General features: G+C 36.2%; 1 protein-coding gene across 1 annotated transcript; it reads right to left on the bottom strand.

Annotated features, from left to right (window-relative positions):
• Positions 1 to 3,145: 3,145 nt before the first annotated feature.
• Positions 3,146 to 21,836, bottom strand: ralba (v-ral simian leukemia viral oncogene homolog Ba (ras related)). Its single transcript, XM_033987357.2, has 5 exons — positions 21,695 to 21,836; positions 11,962 to 12,141; positions 10,458 to 10,666; positions 8,783 to 8,960; positions 3,146 to 7,130 (listed from the first exon to the last, which is right to left on the bottom strand). The coding sequence occupies exons 2-5, from the start codon at positions 12,073 to 12,075 to the stop codon at positions 7,008 to 7,010; spliced, it is 624 nt and encodes a 207-aa protein (XP_033843248.1). The 5' UTR covers positions 12,076 to 12,141; positions 21,695 to 21,836; the 3' UTR covers positions 3,146 to 7,007.
• Positions 21,837 to 22,015: the final 179 nt, after the last annotated feature.

Raw genomic sequence — 22,015 nt, 5'->3', positions numbered from 1 at the left:
AAGAAACGTCTTACTCTTGATGCTTGCGGGGTGCATTCTCTGGGGGATACCTCTACCTGTGTATTACCAGAGGGGCTTATGGGTAACAAAAGAAAACATAAAAAACAGCAAAAACGTGAGCCATGGTGTTCCCTGCAGATTGCCCTGCCAAATTGAAATATCACTGTGAATCATCAATGCCACAGGGAAAGTACATGAGCCTTAGAATACCTGCAAGCAGAATGGGGTCGTTTTGAAATCTCTTTTGAGTAAGAGGAGACAAGCTCAGTCCCTACAGGAATACAGGAATACACGAATACACAAGCAAGGCCTCTTGTTTATTAAATGCTCTCCCTCCACTACACAGCGCCAGTCGTACTTTTGTGTTGTTTGATTACACAGGAGCTGCATTAAATGTGAGCTGTTTTGCATAACGCCAGGGGAAACTGCTTGTTCCTTTGTAGTCAGGTATGGTAAGTTTGAGTGCAGTGACTTATGTGGCTGGCCTGATTTGTAAAGCTATAGTATGGAAAGTTAGATCTTCATCACTTTTTTAGATCTTTGTTTTTGTGCAATGGGACACTAAACCTAAACTGACACATTTGTAAAGAACAGTGATAATGCATAGCTTAGAGTTTTAAGTTTATTACAAAAAAAAAAAAAAAAAAAGGGAGAAAGTAATTTACTTTTTAATGATCATATTTATCATAGTTCAGTAGTTTTATAAAGGTCCTATATTAGGCAAAATTTACTCTTGTAAGCTTTAAATCATGTTACCTCCTCAAATTGTTTATTACTAGTCTGCCTACAACTCCAAAGGTCAACATGCTCCGTTTTACCTTGTGATGTCATGAAGCAGGAGTTTAAATTAACAGCTACTTTTTACCTTTTGTTCAGTAAAGATTGGCAATTCCAAAGATAAAATAATCCAAATGATCCTAGTGAAGGTGTATGGAGTTTAAAAACACAGTGTAGCACTTCTTGTATTACCACATGACATCACAAGGAGGAACAGTGCGTTTTCTGAGAGAACAACTCATCTTAAATATGCAGGGTTTATGTATTAAACCTGTGTGAATGAAACAAAACACAACTTTGGATATGTTTTTGAAGGGAAAACATTACAACATTTATCAGAATAATGTGTAATATGGCTCTTTAAGAATAAGAGGGTTACACAGGAAATTAACATTGAATTGAATGTTTTTTTTTATCTGCAGTAAGAACCAGTAAATTCATCATTTATAGAGAGGTTAGGTTAATCCTGACAACCCTATCAGTTGTGTTTTTATTAAGGCCACAATGTACATATATTATTAGATAATCCTTCTGTTTCAGTCCTTCAGGTTGATGAATTAAAATAAATAGTCATACACTGAGCCAAGTATAGTATCAACAGTGTGGGGAGAAAAGTAAGGATTCAACAATGGTATTTACATAATATACACAGAATTGTATACTGAATAATGAGGTGGACAACAACAATACCTCCCAACTGATGAAAGTGTATAATCACATCATATACAAGATTTGCGCTTGTGATATGAATTCAGACACTCCAGCCTCTTCCTTCAGGGATTCACAAAATGGCACTCCATAACAATGCACGGCTGTTGGAGTCACCCGTCCATGCACCAAAAGACTGGAGAATATAAAAGTATTGGTAGTTCGTCTTTGTCAAAAGTGAGTCTGTTGTGCAATGCTTTGTGGGTGCAGCAGAAAACAGTCAATGCAAATAGCGGGAAAAGGGGACTGTGACTGAAGTGGGCCATGCAAAGCCCTAAAGGGAGAAGCAAGTGACATTTGCAACACAGAACCCAAGATGGTGCAATGTATGCCTTATACTCCAACTCAGCTGTTAGATTTGATTCAGTAAAAGCCCCCATTGTTTCACATAACTGTATGGCTAAGACAGTATCAGATACTACATTTGTGTGTAGTTACTATGTAACTTCTCTTGTGAGGGGTCTGTCACTTGTCTGTCACTGTCGCTTGTCTCCATACAACTAAGCCTGGAATGTTCAACTGCATGGCATTAAATTCTATTTTATCTATTTTACATTTATTAATTTACTTTTTTTTTTTTTTTTTTTTTTTTTTTTTGTCTAAATTGACAAAAGATCAGTCATATTGTTTGGTTTATAAAGCATAGGCTCAATGATTCTCGTTCTGCAATTATACAATTCAATTTAGCTACAGTGCTTTTATCGAATCCTTCAGTTCACTCATTGTTTTATTTTGACACTCTTGAGTTGCAAAGCACAGAGATTTGGATGGACTCAACCAAAATATGTCATTATAGAATGCTTTAATTGAATTTTAAACTGCAATTTAGAATATTAGCTTTAACTTTAATTACAAGGTTTCAGTGAGCGATTTAAAAAAAAACAAAAAAAAAATCCAGTTGCCTGTTGTCAGAATACACACCGCATATGTACCTATATGTACTATAGGTTAGGTTAATCCTGACAAGCCTATCAATTGTGTTTTCCAAATTCCCAATGTTTTTATTTTATTTTTTATTTATTTATTTATTTATTTTTAACTTTTAAAACCATGTATTCTACAATGAGCGGGGTGGCCTCTCGACAGATCTGATCTGTAACTTGGTCCAGTGTTGTCTCCATGGATATAAATATGTTTAATGCCATACTGTGGATCAAACAAAGCAATAACATCTCCATGGAGACAAGAAAAGTTACAGTGTACCTTTAAAGGAGTAATTTGGAGTCTTTTGGAAACATGTCTTCAGATAAATAGTCTCTCAATTGGGTCTGAGTTGGACCTCTACAAATGTGTCCTGAAATGCGTAGAGTTCTTTTATTTATTGGTTTAGTAAATAATGTTTCAGTGAACTCTCAAATGTTAATGCTCCTAAATATGTTTAAAATGTGAATTATGAACTGAACTTCTAGTCTTGCTCACTTCAAATTCAAAAATTTAAATGTTCAAGTACTTATTCTAACAAACACCTTTTGTATTAGTAGTGCATTTTGTGAAAAGACATTTTGTTGTGGGTTGTGGGTTCAAGTCCAGACTGACAATTCACTGGACATCTTCTATACATCATGCTTTGCTGTCAATACTCTGCTGTCTGGGCTCAAATGAAGCTTAAAAGTGAGAAAAAATAAACAGCTCTATACAAAATACAAAGAAAAAGCATTTATTTTGCTTCGGCCTCACAGCCCAGAGGTAAAAGCATACTCACAATAGTCAAAGGAAATGGAAGGACAAATTACAAAAAAGGTTTTAGGCAGTGGTATAGAGACATCTTCTTTTCCAAAGTATTTCCACAAATGACAGTTACTACATGGCACCCTCGATGTGGCAGCACTCAAACGAAAAGGTAGCACACCTTTGCATACAACCATTTAAAAACAAACTTCTTTCATTGCACTGTGTGGGTTGGCACGTACATACAACTCTTCAGCATTTTGACTTTTAGCATGGCAAGTCCTGTTTTGTAGGCATTGGGAATGTAGTGCATGTTTTGAGAAGGGAAAAATAAGTGGTTTATGCACCATCAAAATGTACAGGAGAGAAGACGGCTTACTAGATTGTCAGCACCTGCCTTGCATTAAAAGATGTGGAGGAGTTGTGACTACAATAAAACAAAAACATGGTGGAAATGAGAATGAATACAAATCCAAGTTGAATAGAAATGTTGCATTTTACAAAAAATAGCCAACTAACATTTTAAAATTAGGGCAGCACAATATAACAAATGAATCTTCCAATTGAAATATGTCACCAAAATCTGAGCAATTACTATCTTCATAACATGTGCAGTTGCTAGTTTATTTATGATCTATAAGAACAAAGGTAGGCAAAACATAAATATTACTTGCATAATCAAACCACTGGGGGTCACCAGGCAGCCGATATACAGTTTGTGCTGGTGCCAAGCTTGGATCAATCGTGTAACACCAGGAAAAGCATCTGACATAATAATGCAATTCTGTACTAGGAAAATTGAGAAGGAAGGAAAGATTCATTTTCAAGTAGATTCTAATCTAATGGAATTTAATGAAGGAGTTATTTAAAATGTTTAAATTTAATGGAATATTGTGAAGCCGTATTTAATATGCAAGCAATATAAAAGACCAATATGAGAAGGCAGTGGTATTATTCAAAAGGGAATAGTTGCATGTATTAAGCACCAGGTGTCCTCTCAAGGCCAAAAACCCCCCAAAAAACATAATACTAAATAACCCGTTTGGCAATGTGTGCTCCTATGGCAGTGTTTAAATTGAATTACACTTTACTAATGTACGAATGGTTCAGTTATAACATCTACTGAGGTTTGACTTTTCAATGAACAAGGCAATGGATACACCAGCAGCAATAAATATTTAGATAGTAGATACAATACAGAAAATAAGAGGGGCTCAGCTATAGACTTAAGAATAAAATCAACACAATATATAAGGTAGACAATTGTGGTTTGACTTGAAGGCAGTATCACTGAGTTGAATAGTAAAAATGATTGGAGCAGCGTAGTTAGACCATTGCTATACCCTTGTTATATATTCCCGTTTTCACACACCATGTTACAGCCCTCTTTTCAGGCATTTGGTAAAAACAGTACTCTTATGGCAACAGAATACCTGCTCAAAAATGGTATAGCCTCTAGTGATATGCAGGGCTAATCTGTTCTCACCAGATTGATATGTGTAGCCTTCTGAATAGAGTTCTACATATCAATCTGGGATCTTTATCAGTCAACTAGACAATTAACTGTTGCAGCTATAGTGGTAAGGAGTAGTGCTATAAAGCTAACTCCAGAAAGGAAAAAGCAAATAATTCTTCAATGATGGGAGTGTTTGCGCAAAAGTAAATATTTTGTTAACATTGAGATGTAAGGATATAGACAATAATTAAGTAAATGCAAGTTCACATTGTACTTGTTGCATATGGCACTGCATAAAACAAGTGGTCATATTGTTTCACCTGATCACTGGTAACAAGGTTACAGAAAACATCATTTTACAGTGTGACATTAAATTATGCATGACAAACATGTTGACTGTGGCTTCTACTGCTTATGTTGCTATGAATTTGAGCAGTCATTTACATAAAACAGACACAAACAAAAGTATCATTCTTGCTCTACTTCTGACAGGCATTTCAAACAACTCCCAATTTTCCTATTAACACGATGCACAAACAGAAAAAAAAATTATGTGCTTTTAAAACCACCCATGTAAAAGCAGCAAGGGCCTTAGTGTCAGTAGCAGTTTGACCATAGACTTACAATGGGCAATCCAGGTCAGAATGGTCATCAAAGAGCAGCTTAAACTTGATTCAATGGCAAAGGGGTTGACAGCATTCCATCGGCACTAAATTATGACGCAGCTTCTGTTAAAGCTACACTATGTAACTTTTCCAATGTAGAGTCAGCTAACTGCTCGTCTCCTTGGAGATGTCACTGCTTGTGCTTTGCTAAAAAAAGTTCCATCAGTATGGCTTTAAAATGATCTATCAGACAGGAGCAGTTGTTTACCAGCTTTTCAACTGCAGTACATCCAGAACGCTGCTACTCGGGTCCTGACTACAACCAGGAAGTATGAGCACATAAGTCCTGTGCTCAGGTGTCTGCTTCCTGTAAATCAGAATAGAATTTAAAGCAGCTCTGCTTATGTACAAGTCTCTTCATGGCCTAGGTCCAAAGTACATCTCTGTCAAGTTAGTGCCATATGAACTATCTTACACTCTGAGGACTTCAGGGACCAGCCTCCTGCTGGTGCCCAGAGTCAGGGCTAAACATGGTGAATCAGAGTTTCAGTTTTATGCACCTAAAAAACCCTGGTCTTCCTGAAGATGTGAGACAGGCCTCTACTTTGACAATGTTTAAATTCAGTCTCAAAACTGTTCTGTTTAGCTGTGCATATGACTGAAAGGTTCAGCTACTTCCTCAGAAGTGTCACATTGGCTTGGTTTCTTTAATAAGTGTCTGAGTTTCATGTGTAGTTTGACCTTTGTATAGATGTTGTGTTTATTTCATGGCTCTCTATGTGTGCTGTAACCTCCCTGATGTGTGGCAGACTGACTATTGGAGGTGTTTTAATCTTGTAAATGTTCTTTTTCTTTTTTTGTGTGTGTGTTTTTCTGAGTTTTGTGCCTGTTTTTTCTCTGCCTCTTTTTAAGTTAAACTATTATTTAACTTAAAAAAATGATTATTTCTTTCTTTGTTTTGCACCTCCTCATGTGTGAATTTGATGTTGCCAGTGTGGTTCATGGTGTTCAGGTGGTCTGTGAGCTGTTGTATGTAGCTGGCTTTGATTTTTTTTCCAAAATGTCATCAATGTAGCTTTTCCAGAGTGTGACCCTGCAGTCTATTGGTGCTGTGGCAATGGCTTGTTGTTTCAGGTCTTCCATGAAAAATTAGCTCATGATTGCTGACAGTGGGTCTCCCATGGTGAATCATTCTTTTTGTTTGTATATGGTTCTTTGGTATTGAAAGTAAGTGGATGTGGCTACAAATCTCATTAGGGTCATTATATTTTCTATTTTGAGTTGGGTTCTTTTTTGGAGTGATTTGTCCTGACTGAGTCTATTATGAACAATGTTGAGTGTGGCTTCAGCCGGGGTTGTGTGAACAGAGATATGACATCGCGGAACATTTTATCTGGTTTTATGATGATGTGCTTTAGGCCTTTTGCCAGTGGTTTTGAGTTCTTATATTTATTCTTATTTGAGGTCTTGTTTTGACTTGGAGAGGTTGTATGTGACTGATCGTATACTGTCTACTACTGGACGGAGTGGTGTACCTGTTTAAAACTGAAGACAAAATGAAGCTTTACTAAACACTTGTAATGGAATAAATGGAAGATACACAAGTTTAACACCATACTTTCCAGGAAAAGCAATGACATCTCCATGGAGACAAGTTGGTGGACGTGCACTCCGAGAAAAGTTACACTGTGCACCTTTAAAAAAAAAAAAAAAAAAGTAAATGACGATGATTGGGCAAGCATGTCCTCCACAGGTGTGTGATGTGATTTGTTAAGGTCTATTAAAAAGAAAGCTTAAAGTAAACAACATCTTTCCTTGAAGCTCTTCTTGTTCTTTTTGTTCTTTCCTTTGCCGTTTTTGTCTTTGTTTTCGGACATCTTCTTGCCTCGTACTTCACGCATCAGGTCAAAAAACACCTGGAGATGGAGAGAGAGAGAAAGAGAGATAAAAAGAAGAGAAATTCATTTGTGCGTAAAAGCTTTTTGAACCGACACACTGTGCATGTTTATTAATGCAACAACATCAATCTCAGGAATTTCAAATGTCACCAAGGGATGAGGGAATATGGAAATTTGTATAAGATTAAGATGAGGCTAGCTTGCAGATTCTGACATAAAAGCTGCTACTTAAATAGCAGACTTCAAATGCATTAAGATTAGCTGGTGCAGCAAGATAATACTATGCATAGGCTAAATGTAAATTGCACCTACAACACTGTATTTCCTGCCTCATTCCTAATTCAGCCAATCATAGCTCGCTACTTTTGTCTGTCAACCAATCACGCGTAAGTCAATTATATAAATGTGCTGTCTCTCACCCCTGTTGTTGCCTTAGTTACATTCCTCCCCTTTCTCCCTCATTTCCACCACAGCAGCAGAACCATCACCCTCCTCACCCTCTCTGCTTCCTTGCCAAATCCATCATTCCCGTTCTTCATCAAATAAAAAATTCCATATTCAACAGGATCAAGCAACAATCCCATTCAGTAAAGATTTTATGTTTAAATTGGATTATTCATATTCTTGTGACTGGATACCTTCAATACATAAAATATTTTATTTATTATTGCAGTGATTCCTGAGAGTCAGGACAAAACATTAATGTTGTATCTGTAGCAGTAGTAGTGTATGTATGTAGGGCAGGGGTCACCAACACAGTGCCTTCTTTAAAAATAGCACAACTCACTAATGAGCTGAATCTAAAATAAAATTTGATTATGTTGCTCTTTTTTTTTTTTTTATCACCCTTCCATTTATATAGATTTAAAAATGACAATATCTTAAAAATATGTTCATTATACGTGAAGTTTAGGTAAGTTAAGGTGAATTCTGACCTACTCATTTCAAAGGTTACTATTGTGCGCATGACAAACCCAATGCTCTGCTTGCGAGTGCTGTGAAGAGCTGCACTGAATGCAGTTTCTTACCCCAAAAACATGGCAGAAAAATTATCACTTTCACCATGAATTTTAAGACTGTAAAAGAAACCTACGTGTGGGGTAACTGTGGCGACTGCAAAGCGGCGCAATGTGGAGAGACACTTCATTACGTGTCACAAAAGCTCCACGCTAACTACTCACGGGGACGCTCACTACGGGCAGAAAAAGCCCTGAGCTAAAGGCAGCTTTGAGTAAGCAGGCTTTTTTCATGAGACCAGCGAAAAAGTCACATATTTTAAAATAAATCTCATTTGCTTTTTGTAAGTTGATTTTTTTTTTTAGATGACATAATTGATAGCTTTTTAAAACATGGTGCAACATAGTTTATCTTTTGTTACAAAGACTTGTCTGTGGCTGGTGTAAATGGGACACTTTTCATATGAGATGTAGTGATGCAAGTGATCATCTGAAAATTGAACAATTACTAAGATTAATAAAGTTAAAGTGCTAATATTGATATCTGTTTGCCACCTTGTTGTCATTGTTGGTAATTGTGAGAAATCATTAACGTATAAGCAAAACACAAGTTCTCCATTTTATTTTAGTTCTGCAAGTCAATCCTGGAACTCTAAGTATACATCTGTTTATGTCCCACCTGACTGAAATCTAACATTGATAATTCAGACTTACCTTGTCAACGTTGGCTCTAGTTTTGGCAGATGTCTCCACATACTGGACACCCCACTCTTCGGCTTTACCCCGGGCCGCCTCCACAGATACCTGTCTCCGGTCTTCCAGGTCGGACTTGTTTCCCACCACCAGAAGAGGGATTTTGTCCTCTTCGGCCTTCACTCGCAAAATCTGCTCCCTGACCCCACAAAATACAGCATGCATTATGGATTTGTTACCCTTTAAATTTCTCCCTCTTTTTTTCAAAAATGTCAGGAATGTTTTAACCTAAAGTTCACTGAATAAAATATGGTTGGTGTGAGTAAAGCACTTCTCCAAGCGCAGTGTGTACCCGTCAAGTCTAATGTTTGTTTAAAAGTTATTGTTCCTGGGCAGCCCACTTGTCAAAACAAAGGAACTGCGTTGTTTTAATTCAAAAGACACTGTCATATAATAATTAATACTCATTATCTATTACACAGTCTGGCAACTTCAATGCTCTTCTCCCATCATGCTTGCTGTAATAGCTATCATAAGAATAATAATTTGTACTGACAATCTAAACAAATATGGTCATGTCCTACTTCATCTTCAGCTTTTTGCAATTATGTGGCAAAAGCTGGAGTCTAATACAACAGCCATGGGCCTGAAGCAGCGTAGAAATAAACTGGATAGCAGTCAATGACACATAAGGCAAAATCTGAAATGCGCCAATCAACCCCTCATTTTAATGAAGCAGGATGTCTAACACACTCACTAAAATGTGTAAAAAACTGGCAAAACAGGCAACATTTTAATTTAGACTGTGATTTTCTACAATTAAATACTGTAGCTTCAATATGCAACCTAAAGCTGAAGCACTGGTCAGCTCTGGCACAAAGGTACACATGTAACTTTTCTAGTGAAAGTCCCTCACTTGTTTCCATAGTAGGGCTATAGTTGTCTTTATCCTGGTCGAATAAAGACATCATTTTTGCATGTTTCTCCCCGTGTCTGGATGGGTTTCCTCCGGGTACTCCGGTTTCCCCCATCAACCAAAACATGAACGCCCTTTGAGACAACTGTTGTTGTGATTTTGGGCATTACAAAAATAAATGAATTGAATTGAATCTCCTGAGGATCGATTAATTGACTAAAAAGGGGGGGTAGGGCTGGCTAACTCAATTCATGTTTTCTTGTTTCTGCTATGAACCAAATAAATGTAATCCTAATAAAGGCAAATGCCATTGCTTTGCCAGAACTGTGTTTCAATGCGTTTCTCATGCTAGAATAGGAGGCGTTTCATCTACCAGAAAAGTTACAAGTGCACCTTTAATCACTGGCAGTTTGGCATATAAATGACAGATATTTGGCAATCAGGTTCAATTATAATGTCTGCAACACGCATACAGTAAGTGACATTTATTATATGGGATTAGTGTCTGTTCTTCAAAAGTAAACCGCATGTTTCCGTGAAATATGTGCCCGGTAACTGATCATTCTTTGTGCCTCTATAATTTATTATGAGCAATAGTGAGAAAGGGTACAAAACTATTCGATGGATTTTGAGTAGAAATCATTCATAATCTAGTCTAGATTACCTTCATCTTTACTGGATAACTGATGGACTGCACAGACATCTATATATTAATATCTATTGGTATCTATTAGACATAATGCACTGCATGAATATGGACCTATATAATACCTATAATACCTGAACTCAGCAGTGGCAGTAAAGGACTCCTGCTCTGTGATGGAGAAGACCAGCAGAAAGCCCTCTCCACTCCGGAAGTAGTTGTCTCGGATGGCAGCGTAGTCCTCCTGTCCAGCTGTGTCCAAAATGTCGATTTGCACCTCATCTCCGTCCAGTACCACCTTCTTCCTGTAACTGTCCGCCTTTGTGGGCTCATAGTCCTCCACAAACTGGGGGGTCAACAGGGATAGTTTACACACAAAAGTACTACATAATGCTTTGTCAAGTTTTGAACACAATTCAATAACATCTCATCCCCACAGCCATCAATACATTCCTGGTCTGTGCAACTATGTATTACATTGGCATTATGTTATATCTGTGTTGTGGTGTATGAGTGATCGGTGTCTGTGTGTTTCTCGTGAAAAGTGAAAACTGAAAACCATTTTCTTAATAACAATAAAGTAATAGACTAACAAACTGTTGTGTGTGTCCATTTCTGTTGCAATAGTGGGGAGATTTTAGGTTTTATTTTTTATTTTTTTTTTTATTTAAGCTCTAGAGGGTTGAATAAGCCATTTCTATGGCCAATTATTGTTATCTGTTGCAGCTCATGCCTTGATAGTGTATATTTTAAATGGCTTAATGGGATTATCTTGTTAGCTTGATATTGTGTTGGTGGCATAAAGTATCTTAAAAATTATTATTTATCATAAAATATTTCTGTAACAATATATTGTGCTTCAAAAATTCTTATCATGCCTACTTGTACACTTTATTCTTATTTAGCAAATGTTTTAAAATTCTCATTAGGCAATTTGCCAAGATCTACCTAATGAAGAGACAGTAGAATTGTTAGAAATAAATTAATAAAAAAAAACAAAAAAAAAAAACAACAAAATACAAAATAACAACCAAAACTCATAGCTGCCCGACATTTCAAAAAACTATTCTGTATTACGTTTGGGCAATATGAATAAATTGTGTAAAGATGTATTCATTTTTTCCATATTGAGTCACTTTTATTTTAATTTAAGTTAATGTTTTTCATTTAAACAAAACACTTGTTATCAGTGATATATATAGTCCAATTATATCCTCCTCCACCACATGCTTTTACTGACAAAGAACTGGCTGTAGACCTGGCGATTAAAAAGACGCATGCATATTATTGCCAATTAAAAATTATTGAAGCGTGATTTTTAAAATTTGATTGATTCTCCAGCTTCGTGTAGTATCTGTGTATCATATTTTTTTTCTTAATAGGGCTGCAACACAACTGAACCAAAATCACAATGTGAATGCAAGAAACAAGTTCTAAAATGTGATTCTTGTATTAGTTTGTCAGTTTAAATTTCTTTTTTTGTCAATTCTCCTGAACTTGTTTAAAATGTGAGCCTAGAGAACAAAATATCATTAAATCTAACTGCAATAACAATGGTTGACAGAAAAATCACAATTAGATATATTTCTCAAATCATTCAACCCTAAACCCTAATAGCTTTACATGTTTCCTTGGACTTACCTCGTCATACATAAACTGCAGAGTGAGTGCCGACTTGCCCACTCCTCCACTCCCAACCATGATCACTTTGTGCAGCGCCAATGAGCTCTGGTTTTTATTCTTTCCGGTCGCCATCTTGGATTCTTCTGTCACTTTCACACTATCTCACACATAAGATGCTCCCCCTGTCACTTACACAATCTGTAAACAAACATGAAGTATTCTGTAAACAAAACAAAGAAGAAGTAGGGTTTTTAAGGGCTGTTTACAAGTACATAGAGAGAAAGAGCTAGAGTAGGGGATATTGACCTGTACATTTGTACCAAATTCTCACCAAAAAAATTATGAGAATTCCAAAATCCATTAATTCCATTAGTCTATTCAAAAAAGACAAAAAATCTGATGTACTAAAGAGAAACCTAGACAGAAATGGGGACTTTTAAAAAATATCAATGTCAAATACCGCCTAACTTTTAGATACTGGGCAATATATTGGTTCATCAGATATATCTGTCCATCACCCATGTTACTAGATATGGATTCCTTACATGTACTTGCATGTACTACAAAACAACTACTGCATTTATATTATCCTATAACTGTAGTTTACACTGTATTTTGCCCAGCTCCCTTGACAAGTCTAACAGCAGACAGTTGTCATTTAAAGCTTCCATTACAGCTGTATCATGCCAAAGCTTCTTCTAGGCTTGGCTCCAGCCCCTCTAAAATCCTTTCCGCCACTCGCCCATCAAAGTGCCAAAGTGCCTACTCATGAATCCTCCAACTTTATAAAGTTTGTCATGAAAAGGTCACTGAAGATGATAGCGACTACTGCAGCCATTATTCTACAGGCAGAGAGGGTTTATGAATGCAATATAAGATTGAGGAACCACGTGCAAAAATTGTTAAAAAACAAAAGAGAAGTCACTGACCATCTATTTGAACTACAGGGTCCGCCCTACCGCTTAACTGCATCTGGCTTACTTCCCCTTTTCCTGTTGTATAATTTTTAACTGTGACTGAAGTTGTAAAAATGCAATGTAATAATCTCAATCACCAATCAGCTTTTCTGTGGTATTACGGAAGTTAATATTAAAATGAAAATAGAATTGAACTAGCTTCATATTGAGAGTTGGCTGAAAACTGGTGAAAATACAATGCTGTCATAATTTAACCACAAATTATTGATCATTATATATAAAAATATTATATATATATATATATATATATATATATATATATATATACACACACATACATACATACATACACATTAGTATTAAAGATAAATTATTAAAGATTATTAATTATTAAAGATAAATAAATACAAATGATTTGTTACCAATTCTCATTTACAAAGATGACCTGAGGTTGTCCCTTACAGGCTTCCATAGACACACAGCATCGTTACTGACCCACCCCTTGTTCTACTGTATCAACATTACCACTTCCCCAAACATGGACTGCTAGCTTAGCAAACATCAAACATTACCTCCACAATTCACCTTTAGCACCAGGCTATAGGTGCATGCTGTCTGCTGTCATCCCTGATCTGTTTAAATAAGTACAAAGACAAACACACTTGTCAAGTCATATCAAAAGGTAACAGTTACGTGACACAGTTTGATCTAAAGTTGAAAGTGCTTTGAAATACACTAGGGACTGCATTTCCACAGATGACTTAATACTCTGTTGTCACATAAGTCTGCGTAAACAAGCTCCTGCCATTGCTTTATCTGCAGCACTACGATGTCATGCTAATAGGTACAGCGGGCTGATTCATCGCTCAAGACCCACTCCTCCTAAACAGTAAACATTTCAGAGTCCCTAAAGCGAGGAGTAGAGGAGACAAGATGGATGACAGGCGACATGCCTAACTGTTTGTTTTGTAAATGTACTGTGAAGTAGTGCATCTCCAAGATGAAGTTGTGCATCTAACAGGAAGTCAAGTAAATCAAATTATGGAATGCGTGTGGGGTTAATCAAGTCATGCTGGAAGTAGAGTCTGAGAGACATTTTACATAGCTAATAGCTGTGAAAGGAATTAACTTGCAAAGTGGGTCACATTGAAGGTTCATCTTAAAATGGTCATAAAAAACACTCGTATCTAGTATTATCTACTGAATTAAAATTGTATTTTTAGAACATGTATTTCAATAGCAATTAAAATTGCGATTCATGTTTTAAAAGTAGGGTTCTGCATTGCCATCTGATGAGAGAACACAGAAAGTTGAACCTATTAGTCTGGCAGGTTAGATTTGTCCATTTATATATACAGTCCATTTATCCAAGAGGAAATACTTTACAACAACACAAATTTTAACACTTTATTGAAATACAAATGACTGCACTCAAAGTTTGCCATTACTGTAGCAAATATTTAGCGCACAAACCGACATTTATGAGTGCCCTGAGGTTAAGAAAGTGCCACTCTCACCCAAAATCGGCAAGTCCGACTCATTCGCTTCCTGTTTTTGTCACCAGACTAATAACAGAGCCCATAGGAGGGACAGTCCGACAGACAGATGCACCAGAGAGCAGTGCCTACTCAGCACTTTAACTGGAAGAGTGGGGAGGGGACACAATTTCAATTATTTACAAGTAACCCAGTTTGCAGCCCACATTGAGGTCTTATAAATAAAGCAATTACAGAAAGAAAATGCTACAGGCGGAGTGTGAAAAGGGAAAATGCTTACAGCTGTTTATTCACAGGAAGTTTAAAATACAAAAATGACAAATGTACAGCTATTATCACTGCACAATATAATAAATATTTTGTACAAAAAAACAACTAGTACTACTATTTATTGACAAATAAAGTTGGATTTTCATGGTCAAAACAAAGCCAAAGATAAAGTTTAGTTCTTGTCATATATATTTTCTTTTTACCAATATCCATGCAACAGGCAAGCAATGTGTACTGCTCCTACTGAAAATAATCCCTTTGGGAAAATATTATATACAATATATAACTACATTTTTAATATTTAACATAATGGTCCCGTCTTGTGGACAATATCTTATGAGAAATGAGTCTCTTCCTTCTTTATAAATTCAGATGATGCCAATGCCAAAATTCCATCAAAATGCAGCACATTTTCCATATCATCCTGTATTTCCAGTCACTTAAGTTCATAACAGCGCCTGATAATGAAAAGAAGAAGGCCCAGTACTTTTTAAGGCTACAGTGGGCGGTAGTGAGTCTATCAGACTTCTCTGGTGCTAAGCTGCTGAAATATAGATGACAGTGAACTGGGCACTGAGTGGGCAGGAGAATTCATTAAGATGCCATTGGTGTCTGTGGGCGCTTTCTGATACCTCCACATTCTGGTGAGGGTCGCTTAGATCTGCCAGGCTCACAGGGACTGCAAGACAAGATTAGGGAGCAGACAGGGATATAGAAGGAAAATGGTCGATACACCAGGAATATGAACTAAGTGTTTAAATCCTATGGATGGTGACACTGTATAAATAGAGTGATGAAATTATAGTTAATTGCTATAAAATAAAAAACGTTCCAGAGAGTTCACCTGCTCAAAAAAAATATTTAAAAACTATTTATGTGAATAGGATTGCATTAGACTATATTAAAATTATTTAAATATTCAAAAATGCCTATGGTAAGCTTGTGAAAAATATGCATCTTTACCCCCTCACCAATCTTTATATCAACTCCATCAGGCATTTTTAAAACCTCATTAAAGCAGGCAGTAATATTATTATACAAATATCTTTGAAGGCCTTATTAGTTACTCTTACTTTACTGAGTGCAGCACTATACCGCGTGCAGAAAATTGGTGGATTCCAATAAAAATCAGTTTTTTGTGTATCTGTCAAAGTTGACAATAATTGCATTTGTGAAATAATCACTTTTCAGAACCTATTCGTTTGCATTTCTGTACAGGTCACACCTTACTCTACAAAAGATACAACTCTCATTAATGTAAAATGCTATTGAACAAAATAATTTTCCAAACCTGTTTTGTCCCGACTTTCAAGAATCACTGATATTTTTTATGTATTTTATTTTTTTATAAATAATAATAATAATAAAAATGCAGCATCACCAATTTTCCAAACTTTCTACTTGGTACAACAAAAATGTTTGAGTTCATTCAGTTTGGTTTCTCTCTCTCTTTGAAATGTGACTTGAAACCGAGCCATCAAACTGGCAATCAAAAATAAATGATCGTATTATAAAGTAACTTCAGGACTGAATTTTGTTAGTTTTGAGCTTCAAAATTGGTATGGCAAGTTAACAGGTTAAAATTCACAAAAAACATGTTTCGGTCTTAACTGACATTGATTGATTGGGTAGATCTGGATTGTAATCAATATCTGATACATTGCATTTTCCAGTATCAATGCTGAAATCAGTGCATCCTACTTTAAAGCACTATAGTAGTTCAATAAACCAGTTTCTACAAACAACTCAGCTACAATTCCCTCAGCCCTCTCTTCCCCATGGGGTCAGAGAGGTGAGGGGCTTTCCCGCTGTCCATAGAAGGAAACTGTGGGGGCTGCGCTGGTCAGAACAGAGGAGTAGAAATTCCACAAACCTGAGATTAGCCCAAAGCCTGTTTCCCTGATCATAAATGCGGCTGAACTCTCCAGTAAAAAACAAAACAGGGGAGTGTGGTTGTAACCCGACTGGCACCTCTCCAAACGTTATCGGTAAATATCTGTCAGAGCTGGAGGAAAACCAATGATGAAGTCATTCCTCTCCATCAAAACAATAGTGCCTGGAAAGTGATTTAGAGGAATTATAAATAGGCGGGGTGATTTCAAATTAATGAATCACTTTGTCTTAATACATAACCCAGATTGTAATTGGAATCATATGGTAGTACGAGGTCATCCATGCATTGAAAAGAAAAGACTAAATAAAATGTTAAGGCATTATAAGTTTACGCTGAAAGAGCTATAAAAATGCATTTTTCTGACAAGTATTGCAAAACTATATCAATTGGAAATAAGACCCCAAGCAGCCTGGATATTCAGCTCTGTGTAGAGGCCACTGTTTTACTGAAATAATTGCATCCTCAAAGCAGTTTGCTAATAGCAACCAGTCAAAGTGCAATTTTTATTTAATTGGATTTCTTTCTTTTATCCATTGCTCTGTTCAGATCACATTCTCAGGTCTGAAGAAAGAGATGCTCCTGTTGTCTGTAATGTAGATGATCTGTTCAAAATACTTAAAAAAATATCGATATGTTCAGATCAACCTTACTGTTTACATGAGGGAGTTAGCACAACCCACATTATACTATTATATCCAATTAGACAAAAGAGGTAACAAGTGCAAAGATAATGCTTTTATTCAATTTACCAAAGAAAATAAAATTTCCCATTTCCCTTAAGTGCTTGCCAAGTCTCACACTACGTTTACAACTCACAATAAAAATGGATGAGCTACCTGCAGTCATGTGCTATGTGCAATAAAAGGGTTCACTTGTAAAGCAATTTTAAACCTGCAGAGAAAAGAAAATCCAACAATATGCACATAATAAAATTAATGTACCAAAAAGGCAGTTTTTAACATGGCTGAAGCAATCATGAAAATCATAGGCCTGGAATGTGAGGGGGCTTTGTTGGAAGAGGGGTGCAGAGGGGTAAAAAAAAAGACAAAAAAAAAAAAAGACTATTGTTCAGCAAGATTTTAAAGGTGCAAAAGTGCAACAACTGGGCTCTACATTGTGGCTGACTACAATTCCTCAATTCAATCAAATTCTGCTATGAATGATATATCTCGTTTTTGAGTTTGAGTTTTTTCTAAAACATTAAATGATGAATGCCTCCACAGGTTAACGTTTGAAAAAAAAAAAAATAAATAAATAAAATCCATAGTTTCAGTTATTAGGACTCAAAAACTGCTTTAAAAAAGGTGCACAGTGTAACTGGTGTATGTGTGTGGAATGAGTGTATGTGCATGTATTCTGAGCTACAATGACAATTGAATAAACAGTTTGGAATACATGCATTCTTATCTGTGAGCAGAGGTCACCTCTCCATAAATATAATTTGTACTGGTGACATCGTCTGCTTGTCTGCCTTAGAAAGTTTCATAGTGCACCTTTAACAATCAAGCAGCCCTACTTTACATTTGAGCAATGCCTTTATACAAAATATGCTTTACATAGCTTGTTTTGTGTTGAATACAATATAATACCACCCAGTAGCTCACTAATCATGCCTCATGTCTTTGCCATTACCCAGCATTCCTCTGGCTTGATGCAGTGACTCCTAGACACAGCAGGTCTCGATAGCAGTGTGCATTCTTGACAAATCTATTTGTTCTGGCCCAATGCTCCACTGCAGCTGCTTATGTTGGGATAGTACAGGTAATTCAACAATGCAGGAGGAGAGTCGACAAGAGTAGTTACGAGGTGCCCATTTATGATGAAGTAGCAGTAAACAACATTATCTCAACGCATGGCATGAAAAAACAAGAAAATGTATCTAAACTTGTAAAAGGTATTACTTTGTGAAGTTGAGTGCTACTGTTTTTCTTGCTTATGTAACACAATGGGGGAACCTATGTATTTCAAAAACAACGGAGATGAGCCAAATCAAAGCATGATATCACCAGACCATTGATGCCGGTCTCCATGGAGACACATTTAAAGTCATACAGTGGAACATTTCAAACAAAACCAGAACATCTCCACATAGACAGGTATGTGGCAGATTCTCCACCAGAAAAGTGTTATTGTGATGTTTTTTGGTTAGAACATGCAATGATATTAAGAATTAAACAAAATTAAAAAAAGAAAAAAATAATAATAATAATTCTGGTGCATTTGACCAAACAACAGTGGACTGGACAGCTGAAGTTATTAAGAATTGCAAGGAAAATTCAAACTCGATAAACATTATTTATAACAACATTATTAGTTTAGTTTCAAGAACACAAAATTAAAGACAGCATTTTGTAGCATACAATGAAGTGATGATGTAAGCAACAGTTCTTTTTTCCCCCTCCCTTAAAAGAGCACAGCAAGAGTTCAAAAATACAGTGTTCATCCACATTTAGACATAGGTGATTGTGCAAGAATAAAACAAAAGTGTGGTTTTACAATGACATCATTGTGGATCTGAATCTATCATAAAGGGACATAATACTGTCCCTGAGGAAAGCAGCCTGCCACTCATTTTGATAATTTACACCTGTCCTTTCACTGCCAAGGCATAAAAACATATTCTCAGAAGAAGGGCCTTGTGTAATATGTCTGTGGATTTGAGATGGAAACTAAAAGAGGGATGATTAAGACAAGGCAAATGTGTATGTCTATTAAAAAGTTAGGTAAGGTAATGAAATATAACAATGGTAACAATAAAAACATGAAGTACTGAAGTTGTTTAAAGTATAAAAGCGAAAGAGAGAGAGAAAAATAATGTCTAATAAAGATTACAATTTTCAATTCAATGTTATTTTCAAAGTATTTATTAGATTATATAGTCACTCTGAGCCGGTGTGAATGTATGATTTTGTGTCTGTATTATCTTAATGTGTATTGATGCCAACACTGCTGCAAAACAAATCTACCTCCGGGTACAAATAGAGTCACCTGAACTCCAGTTACACAAACCAAAAGCTAATGTAGTGCCAATATAAACAATCTTACAATCATTGAACATAACTATGCCACACATATGTCACTGTTAAAGCAATGAGGCCATGGCCATCTCCATGAGGTGTCTGTTTAGGCATGTTCACGTTGCTCCACAGTTATGCAAGATTGCACTGTATTACAAACACTAGACAAGTTACACTGTTTTCCTAGATTACATGCTTACATGTCAAAGAAAAGCCAATCAGCAATGCCTGGCAGATCCCATGGTCTTCACAGCATAAGCATAGCATTGCTTTTAGTTCTGAATGTTTTGCATGCCAGCTAGAACCAACTGCTTATATAAACATTTCCTCAACCTACTCTCTAATCAATTTTAAAATTAATAACAGCTCATCATTATCACAAGTTATATCTATCCCATCTGTGCAAAGTTAAGGAGTATATGCAAAGTTTTTCAAGAAACTCATACATGAATACAAATCAGAGCAAACAAAAGGACTTATGCCCAAAATGGAAGGAAACTACTGCAGTAATCAAGGGAGATGGAATCCTGGAGACAAAAGGAGCAAGGTATAGTCTGACCTACAGAGAAAAAAATAACACTATCCTTCAAGAGAAGCTATAAGAATGCAGCAAACCTCATTCACAGGACCTTTAGTCACCCATGATCTCATCCTGCTGGACTCAACAGCGTCAACAGAAAGTGGATGTAGTTTTGAAAGTCAATACTGATGATACATATACACACATTCTGTTTCAGTTTTCCTCACTCATATTGAAAAGAGAACTTACACAGAAAGTATAAGGACGGCACAAGTAGTCCTGCCGTCCTGCTTCAAGAGTCTAACACTCAGCAGTATCAGCAGTATCATTGTTGACATCATCAACCCACATATTTTTTGTCAGGTGAACCTAACCTCTTCATGTCGGAAAACATTCATGGTCATTTTCTACATTTGTAATACTGTTGACATAAATTTGAAAATATGACTCATGAGAACTCCATTACTGAGAAACAAACTTCCAGGCCTTCAATAAGCAATAATAAAAACAGGATTGCAACTTGCAAGAATTGACTAAGCTTGATTTGAATTGCAGTTTGAACGGTTACAATTAGTAATTAAACTGCATTTTATTTAGTATACAATTTCCTCTGCATCTACAAACAACCAAATCTGCCTTATGTTAAAAAGTACATTTTAGACCTCTTGAAGTCTTTGAAAGTGTCTGATTCTTGTAGTAATTTAGCAGTTATTTTTCAGTTTTCTCTCGAATGCCAATGTTAACAGTTCTACCATTACAACATACACTGCAAACCTAATAGCAATGCAAGAAAAAAAAACAACAAAACATTAAAGACATCTGTGATGTACTAAAAGGAGTGCCTGTGTGTACAGTAAACAGACGAGCTAAGTGCAAGTAAAAGATCTGACTTGGATGTAATTGTACCACTAATATTAAATATATAATACTAATCTAATTGTGATTATGTTTGCAAGCCACAATAATTGCAATTACGCAATTGGCAGGATAATTTCTGTTCTGCTGACAAAAAAGTCATTTGTAAAACATGAGCCAGGCAGGGTGTGTCATATCCTCCAGGGAGGAACTTTAACACAAAGCAGGAGGTAGTTGATAGGGGAGCATAGTATGTAGTATTAGTAACTATATAGGCTAAGGCCACAAACTATGCATTTTAGTACAAGACCTATAGTTCTCATCCACCAATTTAGAAAGATTGCTTCACTTCACTTTAAGACAACGGACCTCAAAACTTTCATTCCTTTAACTGCACAAAGTGATCAAAGACAGGTAACCCACAGTGAAAAAGTAAGTGATAGGAAAAAACATCAAACCGCGGTATATATCTCATACGAAAGCTACTTCTATCACACGTTTCACTGCTAATAATAGTAGCCGCATCAATGATAACATTAACTCGATGGTCAAGGTACTGAGAATAAGCAACATGTAGTGCGCCTTTTAATAGATAAGATAATTACACGCAAACACCAATCAACACCGTGTGAAGACTTCATTCAGTTCAGTCAAAAAATATAGTAAACGATGAGCAGTCAGTCAGGGTCCAATGGTCGCCTCCTTAAAACAGGTGTGGTAGCGTAAAGCCGCGTTATCACATGATTAACATATGCTTCATTAGAGACGCAAATAAAACTTACAAATGCAGGAGTGATATTTCTTTTCCCGGTAATACTATCTCGAACCGTGCCGCATTAAAAGCGCATATTGAGGCATTGGATCTCCAAAGCAAACCGCTCCCCCTGAAACAAAACCCCACCTTCCGGAAGTACAACTACACATGACAGGAAGTGACGACAAAGCATTTATTTATTTGTAGATTTATTACTTTTTAAATGTGTGTTTATATATATATATATATATATATATATATATATATATATATATATATATATATATATATATATATATGATTGGAGTGGATTGGTGTACATCATTTCGACCAGGCGGTTTAATAAACA

The sequence above is a fragment of the Periophthalmus magnuspinnatus genome, chromosome 21 (genome assembly GCF_009829125.3).
Source record: "Periophthalmus magnuspinnatus isolate fPerMag1 chromosome 21, fPerMag1.2.pri, whole genome shotgun sequence".
Lineage (NCBI taxonomy): Eukaryota > Metazoa > Chordata > Actinopteri > Gobiiformes > Gobiidae > Periophthalmus > Periophthalmus magnuspinnatus.
The sequence above is the reverse complement of the archived record's forward strand: the minus strand, read 5'-3'. Positions and strand labels throughout refer to the sequence as shown.